The sequence below is a fragment of the Pseudonaja textilis genome, chromosome 7 (assembly GCF_049901715.1).
Source record: "Pseudonaja textilis isolate UNSWEBS1 chromosome 7, rPseTex1.2, whole genome shotgun sequence".
NCBI lineage: Eukaryota > Metazoa > Chordata > Lepidosauria > Squamata > Elapidae > Pseudonaja > Pseudonaja textilis.
Genome location: NC_141996.1, coordinates 57,490,270 through 57,515,468, shown reverse-complemented (window position 1 = coordinate 57,515,468; position 25,199 = coordinate 57,490,270). Strand labels below are relative to the sequence as shown.

Genomic DNA, 25,199 nt, shown 5'->3' with positions numbered 1-25,199 from the left:
TCATTGTCACTTTTGCAGTTTTCACCTAATTAAAAGTAAAATATTTTCTATCAGTCACATTGTCCAATTATGGTGCAGTCTGACAACCAGGTAACATCACTTCACCTTCCTCCAGCCAGGTGTGAGAATTTCCTTGGTTGCCAAGAAAAATGTTTTGGCTACAAGACCCCTCTATCTCAGATCCCACCTCCCTATCCTTCAGCTTCAGTGTGGCAACACTGAAGCGGTCAAAATGGCTTTGGTCAGGCCAGCTTCAGGGTTGACAGCAATATTAATATAAAATAAGTAGAACATAAAATACAACTGCTGAAAATAAAATCCTAAAATTACTGTATTACTAGTAATTACTAGTAAGCATTTTGACTGCTTCGTTATATCCATTTGTATTAAAAGCTGAGGCTGTGATTTTTAGAATTGATTCACATAAATAATAGAAAAAACTATTCTAAAATTAACAGTTTTTTAAGTAATTACAAACTACCATCATCTTTTGCGCTGTTGTTTTTAAAAATTTAAATTTAAATTTGCTTTCCTAACATCAGCAAGCATTATCTAGAGCATATAACAGAGCAGAGCATTTCTTGTACTCCAAATGTTACTAAACTCCACCATATTTTATATATTGCAAATGATGGTTAGGACTCAAGGAATCATAAGATATAAAGGTTGGTGAGACCTTGGAATTACACTATTTCCATATCCTGTTTAGTGCAGGAATCTACTACAACATTTCTATCAGATGTTTACCTCCTGAAATAATTTGTTCTACTGCTGAACAGCTCTTACCATTAGAACAATTTCCTGAGGTCCAGCTGAAATCTTCATTTAATTAAAATCCAATTTTTCTTTTACTGTTCTGTAGAACTCTGAATAATTAATTCTGCCCTACCGTCTACATGATGGTTGATGTCATGTAGCTAAAAAAAATCATGTTCCCCCACTTTAGTCTAGATTAAACATATTGAAGGACCTCAAACTCCTAGAGATAGTCCTCATTTAGTGACTAAATTGGGACCCGTAACTTGGTCATTAAGAGAAGTAATTGCTAACTGAAATTTACTTCTGCATATTATCTTCAGCTTTCCTTTGCTTTACACATATGCAAAGTTTGTACATACAAGGATTTGATCATAAAGTCATTTTTCATCACTGTTGAACAATTGCTAAATGAGGCAGTTATTTATCAATGGTCTTTATAAAATACAATAATGTCACTTAATGTTGCAGGGGTCATCTGACCTACGCAAAATAGAGAGGAACAATGGCCTAGAAGTATGATTTGGTAACAAATGGTACTTTTACCAGTGGTTATTTTACTAATAAGTACTGGTAAAGAAGCTTGTTGAATACATGTGATCTGTTTTTCAAATAATGGTTTTACTGAGCTCTGGTGGATTGCACAGTCATAAGGAACTACTTCCATTATTTAAAGCAATGAATCAAGATATTTGTAAGAACATGAAATGTGCTTGAATTGGAATCTTAGGTCACATCTAGAAATTATACAACTATCTTTTTTCATGTACCAAGATATTCCTGCATCACATGCTAAGGAATATTTCCAAAGAGTTAGGATACATTTGAAAACTATCTAGAATATGATGGAAAGTATTTGGTTGTAGAAGAAAAAATTGAAAATACAATATTTCTAACAGCATAAACTGTTTCATGATATAGCATGTGTATATAGCATATGTATATGTGTATTATGTATGTGTACACTTTTGAGAGTAGGCTGGTTTAATGGAATCTTGCTTATCAGGATGTTTGAATTAAATATAAACTTTAAGAAATATTCTGTATTGTGAGACTTCCGGTTTGAGCTTCTTCGGTGACAGACCGAAACCTCGTCTCTCCGAGGCTTCGATCCGTGCTCGCCGCTGGAGCGCCCCGAGCCGGCTGGTTTTGGGGCTAAGCCACCCCATAGGGGTGGTGAAGAGGGGGGAGACTGCCTGCAGGGTTGAGGAGAGCCGCATCTCTCCTCCCCAGCTAGCCATTACTCCCTTTCCCGAAGGCGGTTGTAGCGGTGGTCAGAAATGGCCACCACAAAGAAGAAGAATGTGCAGGAGGAAGATAAGAAGAGAAAGTTTTGGTTGACCAGGTCAAAACAGCAAAAGCAACAAATAAGGTACCCTGGAATTTAAACTTAATAACATTGTTCCCAAAGAAGATTTTGAAGCTGCGAAGGAGAGAGAGAAGGGAAAGGATTAGGTTTTTTTTTTCTTCCCTTTCTTATACTGACAGCTAAGAGAGTTAAGCAAGAAACTGAAAAAAAAATCCACTTTGACATTAATAGGCATCTAAGCTGAAAATAAAAGTCAAAGGGATAATAAAGATTTCTGGACATTTAAAAGTTTTTAAAAGCTGGAAAGGAGAAAAAAAAGAAGGGCAGGATCTGGAAAAATGGAGAAAGCTGCCTGGAATTAAGGAATGGAACTGTAATTAAAAGGAACTTACAGTGAAATGTTAACAAGATTCGTCAAAGATACATTTTAATGGAAACTTGGTAACAAAATAATAGAACCCCAGGAAGAGAAAGTGGAAAAAAGAAGCAGAAAGAAACAGCCTTGTATTATTTGGATTACTTGGTGATTTTTGGTTCTTGCATCTAGATGACTAAAGTTAACTGGGTGGTTGTTTAAAAGTTTTTAAAATGGTATCACTCTTAGAAGAACTGAAAATGGAACTTTAAAAATGGAAAGAAGACGCACAAGAAGGGAGAAGTTCTTTTGGCTTCGTGTTTCAATTCTTAGAAATGGAGATCTGGAACTATGAGAAGCAACAAGAAATGCTTGCAGAACAAGAAGATTCGGACAAAGAAGAAGCCATCTTTAATGATCAAATAATTTTAAGTGGGGGGAAAAAAGAAAAGGGGGGAAAGAGAGTGAAAGGTTTAAGATTAGAAAAGGCAACCAAAAAGAAGAACAATTTGAAAGATAAATATAATAGAAAGCAACAGAAGAGGGGATTACAGATGAGAGAGTTAGAAGTAGAGAGGCGAGGGGGTAAAAAGGGGAGGGAGAAGAAGAGGGGGAAGAAGGCAAGGAAAAGAAGTTGTAAAAGACAGAAACAAGAAATGGAGAAACAGGGAAAAGATATAAGGATTGTAGCCATAAGTTTGTTAGAGATAATGGGTGAAAATTTAATTGTAAAAGGGATTCTGCAAAGGTACATAAGATAGCTTTGTTATATTACACATAGAAATAACTTTAGAAAATATGATGATGGATAAAATATTTATTGTAATACAATGGGATGTTTGTTAATAAATAAATGAATTAAAATGATTGAGAGAATTAAAAGGGAACATTTTTAATTATTAGTAATGATTTATAAAAATATAAGTGAGAAATATGGGGGGGGGGGAAGAATTAACTATGGAAAGTTTATAAGTGTTCCCAAGGAAGTATGATATTCAGTTGAAAAGAAATGTTAAAGATGTTGAGATTTTAATGCATATTAATGTTAGAATTGAATTGGAATGGAATGTGTTTTTTACACACACACACACACACACACACACACACACACACACACACACACACATATATATCTTTTTAAGAATATAGTGTCTATTTTAAGAATGTACCAAGCAGAAATCGATTGGAAGTTATGTATTATATTGAATGCTATAATCTTAAAGCTATACATTGAAGCTTAAATAAGAGCTTGAATGGATAAAATTAAAGGATATAAAGGTGTCATACTCTAATTGGTAACTACAGGGAAAAATTTGCTTAATAAGAAAAGATAATGTGAAATTGTAACAGGACAGGCAAAAGTATAAATATAATGATTTGAATTGAGATAATTAAAACAAAGTTGAGAAAATTAGAAGACGGGGAAAAAACTATGTAGAAAATATAAAATGGTAATAAGATATGGAACAAAATATAAAAATGAGCATGAAATTGAGTTTTGTGTCTGTATGAAGAAGTGATAACCTGGGACCATCTTTTCAAAAAAGATGTTTTATTTGTATTTTGTTTTTGTGAAAACCCAAATAATTTTTTTTTAAAAAAAGAAATATTCTGTATTGTGACAATTAAAGTATATTTTCAACTATATTGATATTTTCTTTCAGACTACTGCACGAGAACGTGCTAAACATTCAGGAGATTACTTTACTCTGTTAAGACATCTTCTAAATTATGCTTATAATAGTAATATTAATGTGCCCAATGCTGAAGTTCTGCTTAATAATGAAATTGACTGGCTTAAAAAGATCAGGGTAAGTTTTTTTTTCTGTTATTTTATCACCACTTGTAATTTGTTTTAAATTTAAGTGTTAATTGCCTTGGAATCAAATACGTAAAATTAAAAAATGGAATAATTATAGTAAGTTAACTGATATGTGTTCCCTAAAAATGTTTGAAAACTCATGTGTCTGAATATTCTCCTTCCTTAGGATGAAGTGAAAAGGACAGGAGAAACAGGTGTAGAGGAAACTATTCTAGAAGGTCATCTTGGAATTACCAAAGAATTGTTGGCATTCCAAACTCCTGAAAAGAAATACCACATTGGTTGTGAAAAAGGTGGTGCTAATCTTATCAAAGTAAGCTATTGCTGTACAAAATGTTCTAAAAAATTTTAGTAGCAAAGTGAAAAATATACAAATTTATAATGTATTTTGGCATGTTTACAAAAAACATGACATTTTAAATTAATTGAATGTTGCAATTTTCAAAATATGTAGATCTATATTTAAATCACAGCAAAATTTCTGTTGAGAGAAGAAAAGGAAAAACTTTTATCCTTTCTCAATTTTTATAAAGTTCTAAATGAAGTAAGTCATTGAATAAAGAATCCTTTATGTAACTGAGGTAAATGTAACATGATGTACCATACATTATCACCATACAAAATCATTTCATCTTAAGCATGCTAGAATCCTAACTGAAATGTGAATGAGACAAGAAATCTGTTATCAAATTAAGGGCAAATAAGTCCTTGCTCTGAAAATTAAGGCAAATCTCCCTGCCTTGAAATCCTTTTTTCCAGCGGTTGCCAACTGGTGGGCCACAGCCCACTGGTGGGGCATGAGAAAATTTTGATGGGCCTCAGAGAAATCTCACCCCCAGAGCACCCCCCCCAAAGCAATTAATCCAGGCTGAGCAGAAACACAAGGCTGCACCGCCCACATGGCCCGCAGGAACCCTCCCCGCCCACTCACTCCTTACCCAGCAAACTTGCCTGCTAAATTGCTATTTTTCCTTTTTCCAACCATCTGCTGTGCCGGGAGATTTAGATTAGCTAGGAAGCAGGAAATGTTTGGATTTCTTGCTTTCTATCTAGTCTTTAGATCTTCAACTCTGCTTTTAAGCACAGCCGAACCTCCCTTAGGACTGAAGGTTTTATTATTCAGTACAAACTCACAGCAAGCAAATTTGAGAGACTGAGCTAGCCGATGGCAGATAGATCACTGAATAATTCTGTGAGCAACTCAATCTGCCTGCCTGCTTTGCTTGATTTTGGTTAAAAGTTGCTCTTTTTTATAAAAAATTCAATATTTATATAAATATTTATAATATTTACATACAAGCCATGCCCAGCCAGTCACATGACCACCAAGCCACACCCATAAATTAGGCCACATCCATAGAACCAGTTAATGGTCCCTGGGATTTAAAATTATGAGTTTGGTGGTCCCTGAGGTCCAAAAGGTTGGCCACCCCTGCTTTATTCAAATAACTTGTTATTACCTGGCCTCTCAGCTGTGGCTAAATAGGTTTGATAAACTGTTTATTAACACCATCATTTTTCATATATATTTTTAAATAATCCACAGTCTTATGAACGATTCATTATGATTACATAATAGTAATGGAATTTAGGTTTTCTTGCTTTCTTTCAGGTAAGTAATCCTCTCTAAGAATCTAAGGCAGTCTGACACTTAAATGATGTTTCTTTTCTTCTGATCTGGATAGTTCCTAAATTAATAACAGATAGTTCATTTACTATTTTTCAGGAATTAATAGATGATTTCATCTTTCCTGCATCGAATGTTTACTTGCAATACATGAGAAACGGAGAATTACCTGCTGAGCAGGCAATACCTGTCTGTAGTTCCCCGGCTACTATTAATGCTGGATTTGAGCTGTTAGTAGCCTTAGCAGTGGGCTGTGTCCGTAACCTCAAACAAATAGTAGACACTTTGACTGAAATGTACTATATAGGCACTGCAATAACAAGTATGTACTATTTCACATTTTAATATTTTTCTATGAATTTTAATGTGGGCAACTTCATATATTTTTATGTATTTTCATCATTTATTTGGGGAAAATGCTGGGTTGGTAGTATATTAATCCCATTTCTCTGGATTGTAGTCTTTGAGCATTTTAAAAATTTATACAGAAGATTGCTGGTGTTGAATGAGAAAGAAAATATGCTGTTTCTTGCTTAAATCCAGAACTAACCTTTTTTCTCGAAAATGACTGCTAGGTAGTATAATCATACTTTCTAAAAGTAGTAGAGATTAAATCTGGTTAGGGCTGGAAGGTACTGTATTCTTAGAGGCTTCAGTTCTAAATTGTTATATTAGAGTTTCTTCGAAGACTCTTGGTGACCGGTTGAAATGATTTGAATAATTGCAGTTAGAAAAGGAAACATCAAAGTATTATTAATTCTCCTTGCTTGAGGAACCTAGAAACATTAATTTTGGGATCCTGTCACAAGTCTTTGTTCAGTTTTGGCAAACTAATCCATTGTCTTACAAATTAGCAATTTTGCAAGTTATCTTAAAATAACTTGCAGATAAATTATTTAAAGGGGGCTTACTATATTGTTTGGTGCTTCATTTGACTGTAGATTTTGTTTTGCCTATTTGTACTTGGAAAACAAGATGCTGAGGAATGTTATTCCTAATTTACACATTTTCATGTAAAATGCAAATGTAAAATGGAATTGTATTTGAAATAAACTTATTTTATGAATACAGTTTTGAGCGCTAGCAATTGGCCTACTAGTATATTTTGAGTTATAAGCTGCTAATTGTCAGGCTACAGAACTTTTCCCATTCACTCAACTAGAATGAACTTCTGAAAATGTATCCAAATGTATCACAAAGGAATTCTTTATTGAGATGAGACAATTCCTGTAGGAGTTCAAAGCAGTGTCATACAGGGATACATAAGGGAGTTTAGAACCCCTCCCCTTATCTCGATGTGTATTTAGTGAAACAAAAGCCGGTATGTTAATTCCTCCCCACCCCTCTTGTAAGGAACGATCTTTTCACAGTTTCCCAGGGCATACCTAATTTCCCCCCTACCCCCCTTTTAGAACGAACTATTCAAGAGATTTCCAAAGTACAATCTCACTGTGGAATTTTTATGACCTTCTCATCTCCTGGTTGTGCCTCTCAGAGGTGATAGTTCTGGCCATCTGGCTTTTCTCCCTCCATCGTTATCATGTGTGGGTTATACAAATTCGATATAAGATTAAATATATTCAGGTTACATCAAGAAAGGATTTCTTTATCAGCTTCCCCCCCCCTTTCTTCTTCCACTGAAGAAATGACAGATACACGAATCTGACACTAATGATCTATTATGTTTAATTTGTCCTAGCGTGTGAAGCATTAACAGAATGGGAATATCTGCCACCTGTTGGACCACGACCACCAAAGGGATTTGTAGGGCTTAAAAATGCTGGAGCCACTTGTTACATGAATTCTGTCATTCAGCAACTATATATGATTCCTGCCATTAGGAATGGAATTCTTGCAATTGATGGAACAGGCAGTGATGTAGATGATGACGTGTCTGGAGATGAGAAACAAGATGAGGTAATATTGTGTTTTGCTTAGTATATGACTGTATATATGCGCGTTTAGCAATAAGTTTAAAAATGATTAACAATTTACCAACAGTTTAAAAAGCATATAGAAGCCACATTCTATGCTTTTATGTTAGTTCTTAGTAATATCAGCAATTTTAAAAGCAGATACTCTTCTGTGTTACACAAATTTGATGTTGTTTTCTCGCTTTCTCATATACATTAAATGTGGCCTGTTTAAACTTTTCTTATAACTCATTATCCTCAACCATTTATCTGCTCTTTAAAATACTTTCAATGTTCTCTCTTTACCAAACAGTGACTTTTTAAATTTGATGTCTTGAATAATACAGTATCTATAAATTTTCTTTTACAGTCTTTGAGCAAGCATTTCCCAAATTGTAAGCTACATTAATGTTTCAAAATATGATATTATTGAATGGCATTCAATACAGTATGGACACAACACATTTATGGATGTAAATCTGATTATAAAAAAAGATAAAAAAGGGAAAGCACTGGAGTGATGGAGGAGCATAATTTTGGTCATGGAAAAATATAACAAGACATACAGGTGAAACTCGAAAAATTAGAATATCGTGCAAAAGTTCATTTATTTCAATAATGCAACTTAAAAAGTGAACTTAATATATGAGATAGACTCATTACATGCAAAGCAAGATAGTTCAAACCGTGATGTGTCATAATTGAGATGATTATGGCTTACAGCTCATGAAAACCCCAAATCCACAATCTCAGAAAATTAGAATATTGTGAAAAGGTTCAATATTCTAGGCTCAAAGTGTCCCACTCTAATCAGCTAATTAAGCCATAACACTTGCAAAGGGTTCCTGAGCCTTTAAATGGTCTCTCAGTCTGATTCAGTAGGAATCACAATCATGGGAAAGACCGCTGACCTGATAGTTGTGCAGAAAACCATCATTGACACCCTCCATAAGGAGGGAAAGCCTCAAAAGGTGATTGCAAAACAAGTTGGATGTTCCCAAAGTTCTGTGTCAAAGCACATTAATAGAAAGTTATGAGGAAGGGAAAAGTGTGGAAGAAAAAGGTGCACAAGCAGCAGGGATGACCGCAGCCTAGAGAAGATGGTCAGGAAAAGGCCATTCAAAAGTATTGGGGACTTTCACAAGAAGTGGACTGAGACTGGAGTCAGTACATCAAGAGCCACCACACATAGACGAATCCTGGACATGGGCTTCAAATGTCATATTCCTCTTGTCAAGCCACTTCTGAACAACAAACAATGTCAGAAGCGTCTTACCTGGGCTAAAGAAAAACAGACCTGGTCTGTTGCTCAGTGGTCCAAAGTCCTCTATTTTTTTTAAATAAAATTTTATTTGGGTTTTCACACATACAAAATACAAGTAAAATATCTTTTTTGAAAATAGCATGGTCCTGGTTGAACTTCTTTATACAGACACAAAACTCAATTTCATGCTCCTTTTTGTGTTCTATTCCATATCTTATACTATTTTACATTTTCTATATAGTTTTTCCCCTCTTTTAATTTTCTCAATTTTATTTTGATTATCTCATCTCAATTCAAATCATTATATTTATACTTTTGTCTGTTCTGTTTCAATTTCATATTATCTTTTCTCATTAAACAAATTTTCTCCTGTAGTTACTAATTGGAGTATGACACCTTTATATCTTTTAATTACATCCATTCAACTCTTATTTAAATTTCAATATATACCTTAAGGTTATGATCTTCAATATAATACATAATACATAACTTCCAATCGAATTCTGCTTGGTACATTCTTATAATACACACTATATTCTTTTTTTAAAAAGGATTATAAATATATGTAATTATAAACCCTCATTCTATTCCAATTCAGTTCTATCAATAATCATTAAAATCTTAACATCTTTAACATTTCTTTTCAATTAAATATCATACTTCCTTAAAGACACATATAATCTCTATAATTAATTTTTCCCTTATTTCTCTTCACATATGTTTTGTAAATCATTAAATATTCATTTTGTTACATTTATTTATTGACAAGCATTCCACTGAATTACGATAGCTATTTTATCAAACATTTTAATCATACACCGTTTCCTATTTTCTAAAATTATTTCTGTTTCTAATTTAACAATACTATCTTATGTACCTTTGCAGAATCCCTTTTTCCATTAAATTTTCACCCATTATCTCTGAATTGGCCCCGTTTCTCTATATTTTATTTCTGTCCTTTATAACGTCTTTTCCTTTCTTTCTTCCCTCTCTACTTCTCCCTTTCCTTTTTACCCCCTTGTCTCTCTACTTCTGATTCTCTCTTCTGCATTTCCCTCTTCTGTTGCTTTCTGATTTTATACTTATTTTTCACTCTTTTTGGGGGGGCAGTTGTTTTTCCCAATCTTAAACTTTCCATTCTCTTTCCCCCCTTTCCTCTTTTTCCCCCACCTAAGATTACTTGTTCATTAAAAATGGCTTCTTCTTTGTCACAATCTTCTTGTTCTGCAGGTATTTCTTGTTGTTTCTCATAATTCCAAATCTCCATTTCTAAAAACTGAAATACGAAGCCAAAAGAACCTCTCCCTCCTTGTGCATCTTCTTTGTACTTTTTAAGTTCCGTTTTCAGTTCTTCTAAAAGTGGAGCCATTTTAAACAGTTTTAAACAACCACCCGATTGATTTTAGTCATTCAAATACAATAACCAAAAATCCAGAAATCATCAAGTAATCCAAATAGTCCCAAGTTATATCTTCTTATTTCTTTTTTGACTTTCTCTTCCTGGGGTTTTTGTTGCAATATTTCAGTTAGAATGTATCTTTTGGAAGTCTTGTTGAGATTTTGCTATAAGTTCTTTTTTAATTCCAGGCAGTCTCCTCCCTTCCAGATCCCGCCCTTTTATTCTTCCTCTCTCATTTCCTGTTTTCAAAAGCTTTTGATTATCCAGAAATCTTTGTTATCCCTTTGACTTTTTATTTTCAGCATTAAATGCGTATTAATGTCAAAGTGGATTTTTTTCCGATTTCTTGCTTTAGTCTCTTAGCTGTTAGTATAGGAAAAGGAGAAAAAAACCCCAGATCTTTTCCCTTTTCTCTCTCCTTCGCAGCTTAAAAATCTTCTTAGGGAGCAATTTTATTGTTTTTTTTTAATAGTTTCAATTCCAGGGTACCTTATTTGTTGCTTTTGCTGTTTGACCCGGTCAACCAAAACTTTCTCTTCTTATCTTCCTCCTGCACATTCTTTTCCGGTCGAGTTCTTCTTTGTGGTGGCCATTTCTGACCACCGTTGCAACCGCCTTCGGGAAAGGGAGTAATGGCCAGCTGGGGAGGAGAGATGCGGCTCTCCTCAACCCTGCAGGCAGTCTCCCCCTTCTTCACCACCTCTACAGGGTGGCTTAGCCCCGAACCCAGCCGGCTCGGGGCACTCCAGTGGCGAGCACGGATTGAAGCCTCACAGAAACAAGGTTTCGGTCTGTCACCGAAGCTCAAATCGGAAGTCCCAAAGTCCTCTTTTCTGATGAGAGCAGCTTTTGTATCTCATTTGGAAACCAAGGACCCAGAGTCTGGAGGAAGAATGGAGAGGCACATACTGCAAGATGCTTAAAGTCCAGTGTAAAGTTTCCACAGTCTGTGTTGATTTGGGGAGCCATGTCATCTGCTGGTGTTGGTCCATTGTGCTTCATTAAGTCCAGGGTCAACGCAGCCGTCTACCAGGAGATTTTGGAGCACTTCATGCTTCCTTCCGCAGACGAGCTTTATGGGGATGCTGACTTCCTTTTTGCAGCAGGACTTGGCACCTGCCCACCCTGCCAAAAGCACCAAAACCTGGTTCAATGACCGTGGGATTACTGTGCTTGATTGGCCAGCAAACTCACCTGACCTGAACCCCATACAGAATCTATGGGTCATTGCCAAGAGAAAGATGAGAGGCATGAGACCGAACAATGCAGCAGAGCTGAAGGCCACTATTGAAGCATCCTGGTCTTCCATAACACCTCAGCAGTGGCACAGGCTGATAGCTTCCATGCCATGCCACATTGAGGCAGTACTTGCTGAAAAAGGGGCCCAAGCCAAGTACTGAGTACTTATACTTTTCAGAGGTCCGATATTGTTCTAAAACAAATCCTTGTTTTATTGATTGTATGTAATATTCTAATTTTCTGAGATTGTGGATTTTGGGTTTTCATGAGCTGTAAGCCATAATCATCACAATTATGACAAATCATGGCTTGAACTATCTTGCTTTGCATGTAATGAGTCTATCTCATATATTAGTTTCACCTTTTAAGTTGCATTACTGAAATAAATGAACTTTTGCATGATATTCTAATTTTTCGAGTTTCACCTGTAGTTAAGAGAATGTACACTGATGAGCTATGAACCCTTGCCATCCCACTCCCACGTTTTTGCTTGAAAGGAGAAGTTTAATTACAGTTTGTGGCAAACCCTACTTATATTTCAAACCAGTCAGCTGTTTGATCTTGATTTCAGGGATCAATATTTTAGCAAATAATAGTTTAGCAAATGAGTCTGAACCTCAGTACTTCTCATTGTATTCTGATCTGCATTCTGTCTGAGGTTATTATTGTCTGCAAAAAATATTGCCTATTTGCAAATTACAGTAGTAGAGCTGTTATATGGGGCAATTTCAGGAAAGTGCTAACTTTGTTGGATTAAAAAATTACATTTCTCTTTCAAGTTACAGAATTTTGGATGACTTATTTTAAAGACTATTGAAACAAGATAGCCTGAATAAATTATTTCAGTGCATCAACTTGATAAGACAGACAAAGTGAGGAATGTGCCTTATACATCCAGTATGGCACATACTGTTTCCATAAGCATAGAATCCAAAGATAATGTACACATGTTGACTTAATACAACTTAGATTGCAATATTTCTTTTCTGAACATATCTGTATAGATTCACAAGAAAGGGGTTGCATTGTCGTTATGTCCACAATGTCTGTTCACCCATCCATCCCCAAGAATGGTTAAATCAAATAAATTTTATTTGTTTTATCCTGTATATGAAACATAAATAATTACTCATGGGATCAGGCTGTTTTCAATAACTTAATATGTTTGCATTAGTCGTATAAGCTATAACAGGACAAAAACAAAATAATAGCCATAAAACAATAGGATTATAATCTCAAGTTATTCAATCGATGAAGGGTTAATGCTCCTGTGAGCAACCCATCATCATGGTACAAGCTAGGAGCTATGTCAAGTAGGTATCACATTATCCCTTGGATAAAGAGAATACATCTCTTTAAACTCTGAGCTAAAAGAATCAATATTAATTTGGTAAGGACTAGTATTAAGAGTAGAGATTTCACTGATTAGCACTTATATTATGTCTACCTTTCAGTCATTCAAAATTCATTAGCCCATTCAAGATAAACAAATTGACTCATCAGTTACACCATTAGATTACACAGTGTTTCAAAAGAGTGCTGTCACAAAGTTGTAGTCTCCTTTTTGGAGGAATACAGTGGTTATATATTTGTGTAATGTCAGCTGTGTTGATTTATCTACCCAAAACAGTGGATGGACCCGTATGGTTAGATTAATGATGACTGATCACTGGATGATGGAGTTGATAGGTCCTTCCAAAGAAAAGGGAGAAAATTGCTTACAAAGAAGAAGGGAAAGTTTGATTTATGTTTTAAAAATTTATCATTTTTAAAATGTTTATGGTTAATTGGTAAATTGGTAAACAAACACAGATCAGCAGTTTGATGTAGTAGTTAAGGTGCTGATTTAGAAACCAGGAAATTTAAGTTCTAGGCTTCCCTTAGACATGAAAATCCAGCTGGGTGACTTTCGGCCAGTCACTCTCTCTCAGCCCAACCCATTTCACAGGATTATCGTGGGGAAAATAGGAGAGATGAGCATTAATTATAATCCCCACCCTGAATTGACCAAATATGTTTTTTAAAAGTGGGCGGAAATGATAATGGTGATGACGGAATAGAACAACTGTGGTAAAAGAAAGCAAAGAAGTATCAATAATAAGAGGTGTCTTGGGTGCAATACCAAAACTGAAGCACCACTTGAACACCACTGGCATTGACAAATTTCAATTGTAAAAGGCAGCTTTTCTTGGAACAGCTTACATTCTGCAACAGTATGTGTAACACCATCAAACGTCCACATCTGCCTATTCCAAGTTCATGGGAAGGACTCAATAGGTGGACAAAAATGCCAAATTCATCTGAACATTTGGCTGACTGCGACAAACCACATAAATATTATGATAGTAGTAATGATATTACTGATGATAATATTTTCTGAAGTCTATTCATGTGATTGACAAGCAAACATCTCTGCAAGGAATGCAAAAATTGTTTTAGCATTCCCCTTTCATCAGGAAAGACAGTTGTCCCTAGAGGAGGGGTGTCAAACTTGATTTCATTGAGGGCCGCATCAGCGTTGTGTTTGACCTTGGGGGCCCCAGATGTGTGGCCAGCTTGACATCACTAGTTTCGGGGGCACCTGTGGTGACCTGGGGGGGCTGGGGGATCTTCCTGCAGCCGTCTGCCAACACAAATGGAGCTCGCGAGAGCAACGTGAGGCCCTCCTGAATTTTCACTGGCAGAGGCACCACGGGCCAGTCCTTTGCTGTTTCCAGGGCCAGCCCTGTAGACCAGATCTAAGCACCCCATGCACCGCAACTGGCCTGCAGGCGTTGAGTTTGACATCCCTGCCCTAGAGCATCAGCTCCATCATCCTGTGACACAAGGATAGTTCATTATAAGTCCAGCTACCAAACTGTACTGTGCAGTTGTCCTCATGTATACATATATGATTCTTTTTTAAGAGCAATGTTGACCCACGAGATGAAGTGTTTGGCTATCCCCATCCATATGAAGATAAACCAACTTTAAATAAAACAGAAGACAGAAAAGAGTACAACATAGGTGTATTAAGACATCTCCAGGTCATATTTGGCCACTTAGCAGCATCTAGATTACAATACTATGTACCAAGAGGATTTTGGAAACAGTTCAGGTAAATGGGAAATTAACTTCTGTTAAAATGTCTTCTATGATATGTTACAAGCAGCATGACTTGATAAATCATTAAGAGAGTTTATTAGATTTCTAAATTGATAATAGCTTTATGTGAACCTTCTAACCTATGTAGAAAGCAAGCTAAAATTGCTCAAAGAAAAAAAACTTATTGGGTAGTTTAGAGAAAATCTTGGTGTAGTTTGTTGATACAACAAAACACGAACTAAAGCTTTAGATTATGCAGGCTCCATCATAGTAGGAAGATCCCTTAGTGGGAAATGAAGTTTCTGCCTATAAGTTTAATGAAAAGCAAAAAAAATAGTGTGGCAAGATTTTTGTCCCTTGAACTTCCTAACTGTGGCTGAATTCTTGTCTTTTCTACCTGTTCATGGGGAAACAAAATATCCAAATGGGGAGTTTATACAGGCTGATAGACATGGAGTTTTTACTGTAAGCTAATTAATTCTGGCAGTTACCTTGGTGCTAGCAATTTTTCAGATTGAATTTTGAATACTAGGAATACATTGTTTCCATTTAATCCAGGCTTTTATTTTATAGTTAATCAGTCTTGTCGAATATATAACAAAGAAAATATGTTGCAAATAAAGATAAATAAAAATGAGAGCAATATAAATCACCTATAATACTTGATTTATTTAAAACTATTGTTTGGAATATCACAGGTATTATTTTCAATTATATTTCTTTTTAAAAGATTCAATCTTACGTTCAAGGATAAAAGATATCTGAGCTGTATTTTTATTTATTTGTTGATCCAATTTATATGGCTTCCCATCTCAATGAATGACTCTTGGTGGCAAACAGAAATAAAATAGAATAGAAACAATAACAAACATTATAAAAAATCAGAATACAAGAAACAACAAACCAAATCACAACAAAGAAACAGATCCCTGCCAGATCCCTGATATAACCAAATCTTTACTTCCTATCCTGCTTGGCTAGATCAGATGAGCAGAAACAACTGGTAAAAGATGGTCCCTGAAGTAACCTGGCCCTAAGCCATAAAAAAGATGATAATCAGCACCTTGAATTATACCTGGAACTAATGCAGCTCACAGAATAGCAGTGTTACATGTGCATCATTTATTGTAATGTAGTAATCAAGATGAGAGGTCACTTTACCTACTTGGACATAATTGCTTCACTAGATACAGCTTTTTAAGGGTATCAAATAAGCAATGAGCAAATTTGTGTCAGGCACTATAGTTAATGACACCACTATTTTTTTAATTGACCATTTTTTAAAGGCTTAACAAAGAGGATAACTTAGCCATAACTACCTTATTTGTGACCTATGTGACTTCAGATTTTCATGCAAAACAATGTTTTCAGGCAAACAATGAAGATTCTGTTCATTATTGAAAAAGGGACTGGATCTTAAGTTTGTATCTTTTTACATACAATTTAACTTAACATATTTATTGTTTTTCACTTCAAAATTACTATAAAGGGAAAAACTTAGAATGTCAGATAAGGAAGGCTTTATTCTTTTGTTTTTAATGGAAAAAACTTTTAATTTTCCTCTTTTGAAATATTTTAAAATAGGTAGCTACAGAAACAGGAATGGAGTTCTCACAATATCCATCTTCTGTTCCTGAAATACGTCTAGAAACATTAGCCTTTGACACCTAGAATGGGACACACTGGCATTTTTCTTGAAGCATTCTAGGAAGGAAAAAAAGGATGAAGTCAAGGCGTACCACTTTAAGTCCTATTATCTCCTTAATTATTTTAAGGACTACATTATCCCATAAATGAAGAGTTTGATTTGGGTTGTGACAGTAATTTAGTCATCCTTGAAAATGAATCTCTATATAATTTGAAGATAGTTGTATACCTGTAACATGCATCTTTTAACTTTTAAAGTTGAGGTAAACAAATTTATTTCCATGCAATGTTATTTGCCCCAAATCTGATTTTATTTAAAAAAACCTCTCTTATTCTAGACTCTGGGGTGAACCTGTAAATCTTCGAGAACAACATGATGCTTTAGAATTTTTTAACTCCTTGGTGGATAGTCTAGATGAAGCTTTAAAAGCCTTAGGTCATCCAGCAATGTTAAGTAAAGTTTTGGGAGGATCCTTTGCTGATCAGAAAATCTGTCAAGGTTGCCCTCATAGGTATGTGCTTAATTATCTAATAGGCCATTGTATATTATTGTATAAAACATATATACTTCTTGTATTAGCATACTAAATGATGTTTTGAAAACTGGTGACACAAAAATATTTCACACTAACTTTAATAAAAATACTGGAATGTTTTAATTCCTTGAATTTACTTTTTCATGTGAGTTCTATACTGCTGATCATTTGAGGGTTAGTCCAGATCCAGTGGTTGATTTTGTTGATATTTGTTCATGCATCTTATGTGGTAATATAGGCAGGAAACCTTTACAGCTATTCTTTTCTGCCACTGATAAAATCATATTGAAAAGCCATGTGTACAGTAATAGTTTGTCTTTGAGCTTCCTTGTTTCTAAATAAAAATAAAAATGGAAGCTTCTTGTTGTCCTCTTTTGTATCAGTTTGGGTTTATTTGTTCTTCCATATTCATTTATTAGTAAATGTAACCATTTTTCAACTTCTATTAACCTTTCTACATAAAGAAAATAACAATGCAATGTTGCCATTTATCCAGTGGGTAGCTTTTGATTTATAATTGCAGTTGTCAGTCTAAATTTTTCTATAGTACCTAAGAATATATTTTAAGTTTTCAGTATACATTTTATTCTATTCATAAAATTATGTTGCTTAATAATAAAAGATTATTCAATAATCCATTTAGCAAAATTAAATTACTTTTCTATCTTTACAGATATGAATGTGAAGAATCTTTTACAACACTGAATGTAGACATAAGAAATCACCAAAATCTACTTGACTCCTTGGAACAATATGTCAAAGGAGACTTACTGGAAGGTGCAAATGCATATCACTGTGAAAAATGCAACAAGAAGGTAATTTTGGCCTGCTCTAAATCTGTTTGAATTCAGTAGCAGCTCTCATTGGTCAGTAAGAGAACAATTTAGATTTTTATTTTGTAAGAGAATTGAGAGCTTCTATTCATCATATTTTAGTCAGAATTTTAGAATATTTCTTAGAATAATGATGGCCAAGATCTCCATTTTTTAATTATGAAGAGTTTAATTATCATGAATTTAGAGATATCCATCACTCCTTAATCATGTTATTTAAAATGTGTGTATAGGAGCAGAAAGTGCATTATACCAGTTTGGTCAGGAAAAATGACTATAGTTTTATTTAGAATTTGTTGCTTTTAATAATTCATAGAAATAATTGTATTTATTTCCCAGGTTGATACAGTGAAACGCTTGCTGATTAAAAAACTGCCTCCAGTTCTTGCCATCCAGCTAAAAAGATTTGACTATGATTGGGAGAGGGAATGTGCAATCAAGTTCAATGATTATTTTGAGTTTCCACGTGAGTTGGATATGGAACCTTATACTGTGGCAGGAGTAGCTAAGTTAGAAGGAGATGATGTAAATCCTGAAAATCAACTAATACAGAATGAACAATCAGAAAATGAACATTCTGGAAGTACAAAATACAGACTAGTGGGTGTTTTGGTGCACAGTGGTCAAGCCAGTGGTGGACATTATTACTCTTACATTATTCAAAGAAATGGAGGAGATGGTGAGAAAAACAGATGGTATAAATTTGATGATGGTGATGTAACTGAATGCAAAATGGATGATGATGAAGAAATGAAAAATCAGTGTTTTGGTGGAGAATACATGGGAGAAGTATTTGATCATATGATGAAACGGATGTCCTACAGACGTCAGAAGAGGTGGTGGAATGCTTACATTCTTTTTTATGAACGCATGGACACAGTAGAGAAAGACAATGAACTTATAAAATATATTTCAGAACTTGCAATTACCACTAAACCACATCAAATTAAAATGCCATCTGCAATTGAACGGAGTGTACGAAAACAAAACGTACAATTCATGCATAACCGAATGCAGTACAGCCTGGAATATTTTCAATTTGTAAAAAAATTACTGACATGTAACAGTGTCTACCTAAATCCCCCTCCGGGTAAGTTTTTGGATATTCCTAGTGAAAATTAATTACATTATATAAAAATAGAAAGTATTTAACATTTTTCAGATTCCTAGATTTCATTTTTAATATTTTCAGTATATCTTACCATTTTTCTTTGAGATTAATTTTAAAATGTTTACTAAATTTATTTTCAATGCACTATGGATATCTTTTTTATGATCATTATCTTCCATGTTCATTTTTGAAGACATAATCAGGAAAACTGCATGGACTAATTTGGTGGTCACCAGGGGTCCAAACTGACTCAAATGCATGCACAAAGTATATTTTAAGTATCAGGCAGTATTGCTGAAAAAAACACTTGAAGTTGCTTGATTTAAGAAGTATTATGAGTCAGGCTGACTTTTTTAGATTTCAGTACTTATACGCTCAATTACAACATTCTATATTTTCTTTTTAGGACAAGATCATCTACTGCCTGAAGCAGAAGAAATTACAATGATAAGTGTTCAGCTTGCTGCTAGATTTCTGTTTACCACAGGATTTCACACAAAGAAAATAGTTCGTGGTCCTGCCAGTGATTGGTAAATTTTGACTTAAAAGTATTCATTGGTTATAGTGTTTTAGTGTAGTTCTCATACGATAATATTTTAATCACTAATCAGTCCATACCATTTCAATGCAAAGAAGACGACAATGGCAAATCATTCTTAAAAACTTTGCCAGGAAAAATGCAGGAACTTTTGTGTCCAGAATTGGACATGATTGAACAGAAGGGGGAAAATGGACAGTAAAACAAAAACACTTGTAAAGTTAGGGTTAATGTATGTTTTCTAATAATGCATAATAAGTATTAGGAGCTAAGAACCGCTGCTTTAAAGCACCTAGAACCAGTGAGCCAATAAAGCCATCTCAGGGTGATGGCTTTATTGGTACATTGTATCTCACTTGTTCTATGGCACAGTTATAGACACTGACAGGTCCTTGTCTTTGTACATCTCTGCATAGAGCCATTTGGTGTCGATATACTTCACTCTTGAATTAATCTTTTTGTTTTCATAAAGATTATCTAGTGTATGTTCCTCAAGCATTTCTAAACATTTGGGTTCAGTAATAACAAAATCCTCTAACTATTAGTAAACTGTGGCTTGGCAATTAGTTTTACTACCTGAAATGGACTCAGGTTTATTCATTGCTCACCGACCCGAGTGCTTCACTACCATAGAGGGACAACTATTTTGCAGTCAACTCTATCATCGGCCCCGTCCTTGTGCATGTATATAGTTAATTTAAGGTTGTATACATGTATACAATTAATTCAGCAGTGCCTTTGAGGTATATGCCCAAACTCTCAAGTGGAGTCATTTCGGATGGCACGGTCTGTTTGTCTGTCCTTCTGTCTATCATCATGTGAAAAAGGAAGTACTTCTCCAATGAGCTGTTCAGAGCATCCAGTTGCGGGAGGTGCTTCAGTCTCCTCTTGGATAGGCTGGGCTTAATTGTCAGGACACTCCTCCTCCTCCTCCATGGGGCTCCTCCCTAGCATCCCCCAGTTTTTAGTTCAGCCTTCGTAGGAATAGGCAGCTTTCCACATTGGCCGGAATAGAAGCTATAACAGATTTCAAACCTCAGGTTTGGTATTCAGATATATCTCAGGAGCTCCACTTGTCATCTGGGAGTTCCAGTAGCCTCTGACGGTTTTTTATTAACACCTGGCCGTAAGGACTCGTTATTCTCTCTCGGAAGAGTGGTTGCAGCGCTCCAAGAGCAGATTGAGGTGGCGACCTCTGAACCGTGAAAACCTTGTCTTTCCAATCTTTCTGTCAGTGCCGTTTCTGAACAGCGAGCACGCCTCGTGTTTGGCTCATTGACGGCCAAGGCTTTTCCCCTGTACAACCCCTAAGAGGGTTGGAGGCATCAATGCTTCTTATCTTTCCCCACCTAGTTTCTCCTCTCTATTCAGAACAATTCAGGTGAGAAATAGCTGCTGGATTATTTCAGCCACACCGAGCGGCGGCCAATACCATTTTAAGGACCCTGTGGCATCCATCCACCATTAAAACAGAGACTGTGAGAGGATTTCTTCCTGTCTGGTTTCCTTCTTGGAGACCAAGGGACTGGCATCCCTGCCCCCAATCCTTGGGGTAGTGGACCAGGATTTGTTGGCCAACCCTCACAGCATAACTATTCCAGCAGCTCAACAACGAGCTCCAAGACCTAGGTCCGCCTGTGCAGGGCAGCTGTTGCCATTGTTACTCATCAAGTTCTGGCCTGAATAGGTGTTACTAATTTGGAATCAATTGGAATTGATTGGCCCAGAGAAATTCGTCTAGATCATTATTAAAAAGATTGATTGATAGATAGATAGATAGATAGATAGATAGATGATAGATAGATAGATAGATAGATAGATAGATAGATAGATAGATAGATAGATTTAAAAAAAACCAAAAAAAATTCCTCACATAAGGGGGATCGAAAACTTTTATAGGGGTCCACTGCCCCTTTCTGGAGCAGGTCCAACCACCCTATACTGGAGCCTCATTTACAATTCATCAATAGATATAAGATACTTATAGTTGCAATGGCAAGCGGCAGCAGCTCAAGGTCTTCTCCCTCCAGAGCCATGACCAGGGCCTTGGCAAGTCCAAAGTGCCCAAGAGGCCTTCAAAGGCCAAGGAAAGGGACGCCCGTAGGTGCCACCAGGCTATAGAAAAACAAATGGGAAAGCATATGCGGGAGACAGAGCAGACCTCATCAGTTCCGTCTCCTCCTCGAGCCACCCAGGCCCCAAGCCCCCCCGCCTCCTCCTCTAGATCTGTCCAGGCGCAGCTCTACAGGCAACTTCCCCCTGGTTCCTCAACAGCAGCACCCACACCACATCGGGCCCCGGGGGGCCACATTTACTCCAATGGCAGCTGGCCTCCTCCAAGAAGAGTCCCTCACTGAGGAAATCCCCCCCAGGATGAGGGCATGGATGGAACTAGCAATATGACAGGGTATTGCGGTGGGCGTACAACAATTCGTATGGGCCAGTACACAGTCAGCAGCTTCTGATTGTGTGTCTCGCTCGGGGTGGTTGCTAAGTGGGATGGATCAGCATTTCCCTCAGGTATCTCCCCAAGGGGAGTTTTCTATTTTTTTTCAGATATGCCTCCCCTGGGGTTTCAGGAAGAGGGTGACCAAGATGACCTAATGGACCAAATCGAGGCAGGGTCAGGACATGACATTGACCCAGCCCTGTCAGAGGTGGATCCACTGGAGAGGGGCATGTTGGATGACGAGGGCCTTATTCCCAATCAACCGACATTCACAGGACTGTTCCGCCCTCAATTATTCAAGTCACTTTTATTCAAGGCTAAGAACACCGCATGCCTTGATAGAACAGCTCCCTCTTCTCAACCAGCAGTTTCACAGGAGGAGTCAGAGAATTTAATTTTCTCCCAGCCTGTTAATGAAGCGGATGTAATACCAGTCCCGCACATGTTTTCCGACTTAGTACAAAAGCAATGGGCTTCCGCAGCAGCGTATCCCGCCCCCACAGGATACAATAGGAAATTTTACAACCTCGCCACTGATTTTTCTAATTCCCTAAACACACCTGAGGTTGACGATCCAATAGTGGCCTTGGCATCCCCCTCCGCTATTCCTAGTGAATCAGAGGAAGCGCTTAAGCCAGAAGACAAGAAGGCAGAACTAGCTCTTTGTTGGGCACATCAGTCAGATGCATGGGCCATAAGAGTGGCTACGGCTGCATCATTTTTTAACTAGGTCTTCATTGAGATGGCTCTACCATCTGCGGGAAACCATTCCAACCTCCAATATTCGGGTGCACCGGGACATTGCCAAACTGATTGCCGCAGCAGTATTCTCTGCAGACACAACGTTCAATGCGGTCAAATTTTCTTCCAGAGCCATGGCATCACAGGTCTCAGCATGGCGACTGCTATGGCTCAGACATTGACAAGCTGACACCAAGCACAAGTGGAAGCTTGCCTCAGTGCCCCTCTCAGGTGAAAAGTTGTTTAGCAGTGCCTTGGATCCGCTCCTCATAGAAACAGATTCTCTTCTTACCCTGCAGTCTCTACAACAACATGGGTTCTCTATAAACTGGGCAAAGGGTCACCTAACTCCCTCAACTCGGTTAATTCACCTGGGAGCCATTATAGACACTCTGGAAGGCAAGGTCTTCCTATCCCCACACAGGCAAGAGAGCATTAGACAATTATCACAGGAGATCAGAACCCTCAAATGGGTCCCCCTAGCCCTCTTATCTAAATTGTTGAGGAAATAGATCTCCTGCATCTCTATTGTTCCCTGGGCCCGGCTTCACGCCAGAACCCTACAATGGTACCTGCTGCCGTACCAGCTGTCAGAAAGAGACAACTCCAATTGCCGAGTCACAGTTCTGTCAAAGGTCCTGAGTTCCCTTCACTGGTGGGCCATCCCGACCATCAACAAGGATTGCCACTTCAAGGACCCACACAGATCAACCATCATGACGGATGCCAGCCTGTTTGGATGGGGAGCTCACTACCAGTCCCACATGGCTCAAGGGTGCTGGACCATACCAGAACAATCATGCAGCATAAACTGGTTGGAGCTAAGAGCAGTCCACCTACATCTTCACAGTTTTCTTCCACAACTTCGATCCAAACACATCCTCATCCTGACCGAAAGGTCACAACAACAGCCCATATAAACAAGCCCATTCGATACAACTCATGAGGGAGGTGGAGAGATTGTGTCTTTGGGCAGAAATCAATTTGTTCTCCATCAAAGCGGAGCACATCTTGGGTCTGTCAAACACCCAGGCAGACTGGTTGAGCAGGACCAGAGTCGATCAGTCAGAATGGCGCCTGCCTCCAACTCTTTTTCAGGAAGCGGTCCAGAGGTTCAGTCAACTAGTCATTTATTTGTTCGCCTCTCCCCTCAACTCACAACTTAAGTTCATCTCAAGGTACCCATCTCAGGGGACAGAGAACATCAATGCTCTCCATTGCCATTGGCCTTCAGGACTTCTGTATGCGTTTCCCCCTCTTCCTGTGATCCCCAAGGTGATCCAGAAACTTTTAGAAGAGAAAGCAGAGTTGTTAGTGGCTTCATACTGGCCCAGATGAACATGGTTCTCAGATCTCAAGGATCTGTCTGCAGCAGAACCATGGAGAATTCCGCCGGACAGAGTCTCACTCTCCCAAGGTCCAGTTCAGCATCTGGACCCTCAATGGCTCCACCTAGCCGTATGGAGATTGAGTGGGAGAAGCGTCTGAGAAGCGAGAAAATTTCCAACAAAGTTATTACCACCATTCAAGCGGCTAGGCACCCTTCTACAAATCGCATATACAGTGCCACATGGTCCATTTTCTGTCAATGCTGCATAAAATCTCATATTGATCCTTCTTCTCCGTCGTTGGCACAAGTATTAGAGTTCTTACAAGAGGGTCTGGACAAGGGTCTCTCCCCAAACACCTTGCGAAGACAGGTGGCGGCCCTAGCTTCAGTCATCTCCTAGGGTGATCTCCGCTCCATCTCTCATCATCCGCACATTTGCAGTTTTATTCGTGGTGCCACAAATTTGCCGCCTTCAGTGGTGTACCCTTATCCAACTTGGGACCTTGACAGAGTCTTAACTGCGCTTACAAAGGGTCCTTCAAGCCCCTGAAGACAGCGAGTCTCCACTTCCGAGTCCCTGAAGACAGCGAGTCTCCACTTCCTAACATATAAGGTGGTCTTCTTGGTTGCAGTAATATCAGCAAGAAGCTCTGAACTGGCAGCCTTATCAGTAAGAAAAGACCTCTGTATTTTTCATTCCAACAGAGTAGTCCTTCGACCAGATCCAATTTTCATCCCAAAAGTTAACTTGGCTTTCCACAGAGTTGCAAGAGTTGGTCCTCCTGAACTTTTGTCTGAGGCCATCTCATAGACTTGAATGTCAATGGCATCAGCTTGACATCAGACAGGCTCTACGCATATATTTAGACCGTACTACAGTCTTTTCATTTCATTTCAACCTACCACTCGGCACAAGGTTTCCTCTTCGACAATTGGCAGATGATTGAGAGCCACGATTGCTAAGACATACGAGACACAATCACTTCCAGTGCCCAGGGGTATAACAGCCCACTCTACCCTGAGTGCTGCAACATCGGCAGCATGGGCCACCCAAGCACCAATAGAGGAAATTTGTTGGGCAGCAACTTGGGCTTCTCCATCACTCTTCATTAAACACTATAAAATTGATGTCTTTGCCTCTGCTGAGGCTCATTTGGTAGGAGAGTTTTGCAACGGGTCCACAGGGACCAAGTGGGGACTCTGAACCAAACGGACACCCTCCCGTAGGACAGGCCAAGCTTTGGTA

At 37.5% G+C, this 25,199-nt stretch overlaps 1 protein-coding gene across 1 annotated transcript in view; it reads left to right on the top strand.

The window, feature by feature from the left end:
* The window catches only part of USP9X (ubiquitin specific peptidase 9 X-linked), a 189,928-nt gene that overhangs the window by 142,212 nt on the left and 22,517 nt on the right, over positions 1–25,199 (top strand). Inside the window, exons 28-36 of the mRNA XM_026713654.2 lie at positions 4,085–4,231; positions 4,409–4,555; positions 5,969–6,191; positions 7,569–7,786; positions 14,591–14,781; positions 16,754–16,927; positions 17,625–17,766; positions 18,124–18,874; positions 19,302–19,425. Of these exons, the coding sequence (XP_026569439.1) occupies positions 4,085–4,231; positions 4,409–4,555; positions 5,969–6,191; positions 7,569–7,786; positions 14,591–14,781; positions 16,754–16,927; positions 17,625–17,766; positions 18,124–18,874; positions 19,302–19,425 (2,117 nt within the window). The remainder of the gene's footprint in view (positions 1–4,084; positions 4,232–4,408; positions 4,556–5,968; positions 6,192–7,568; positions 7,787–14,590; positions 14,782–16,753; positions 16,928–17,624; positions 17,767–18,123; positions 18,875–19,301; positions 19,426–25,199) is intronic.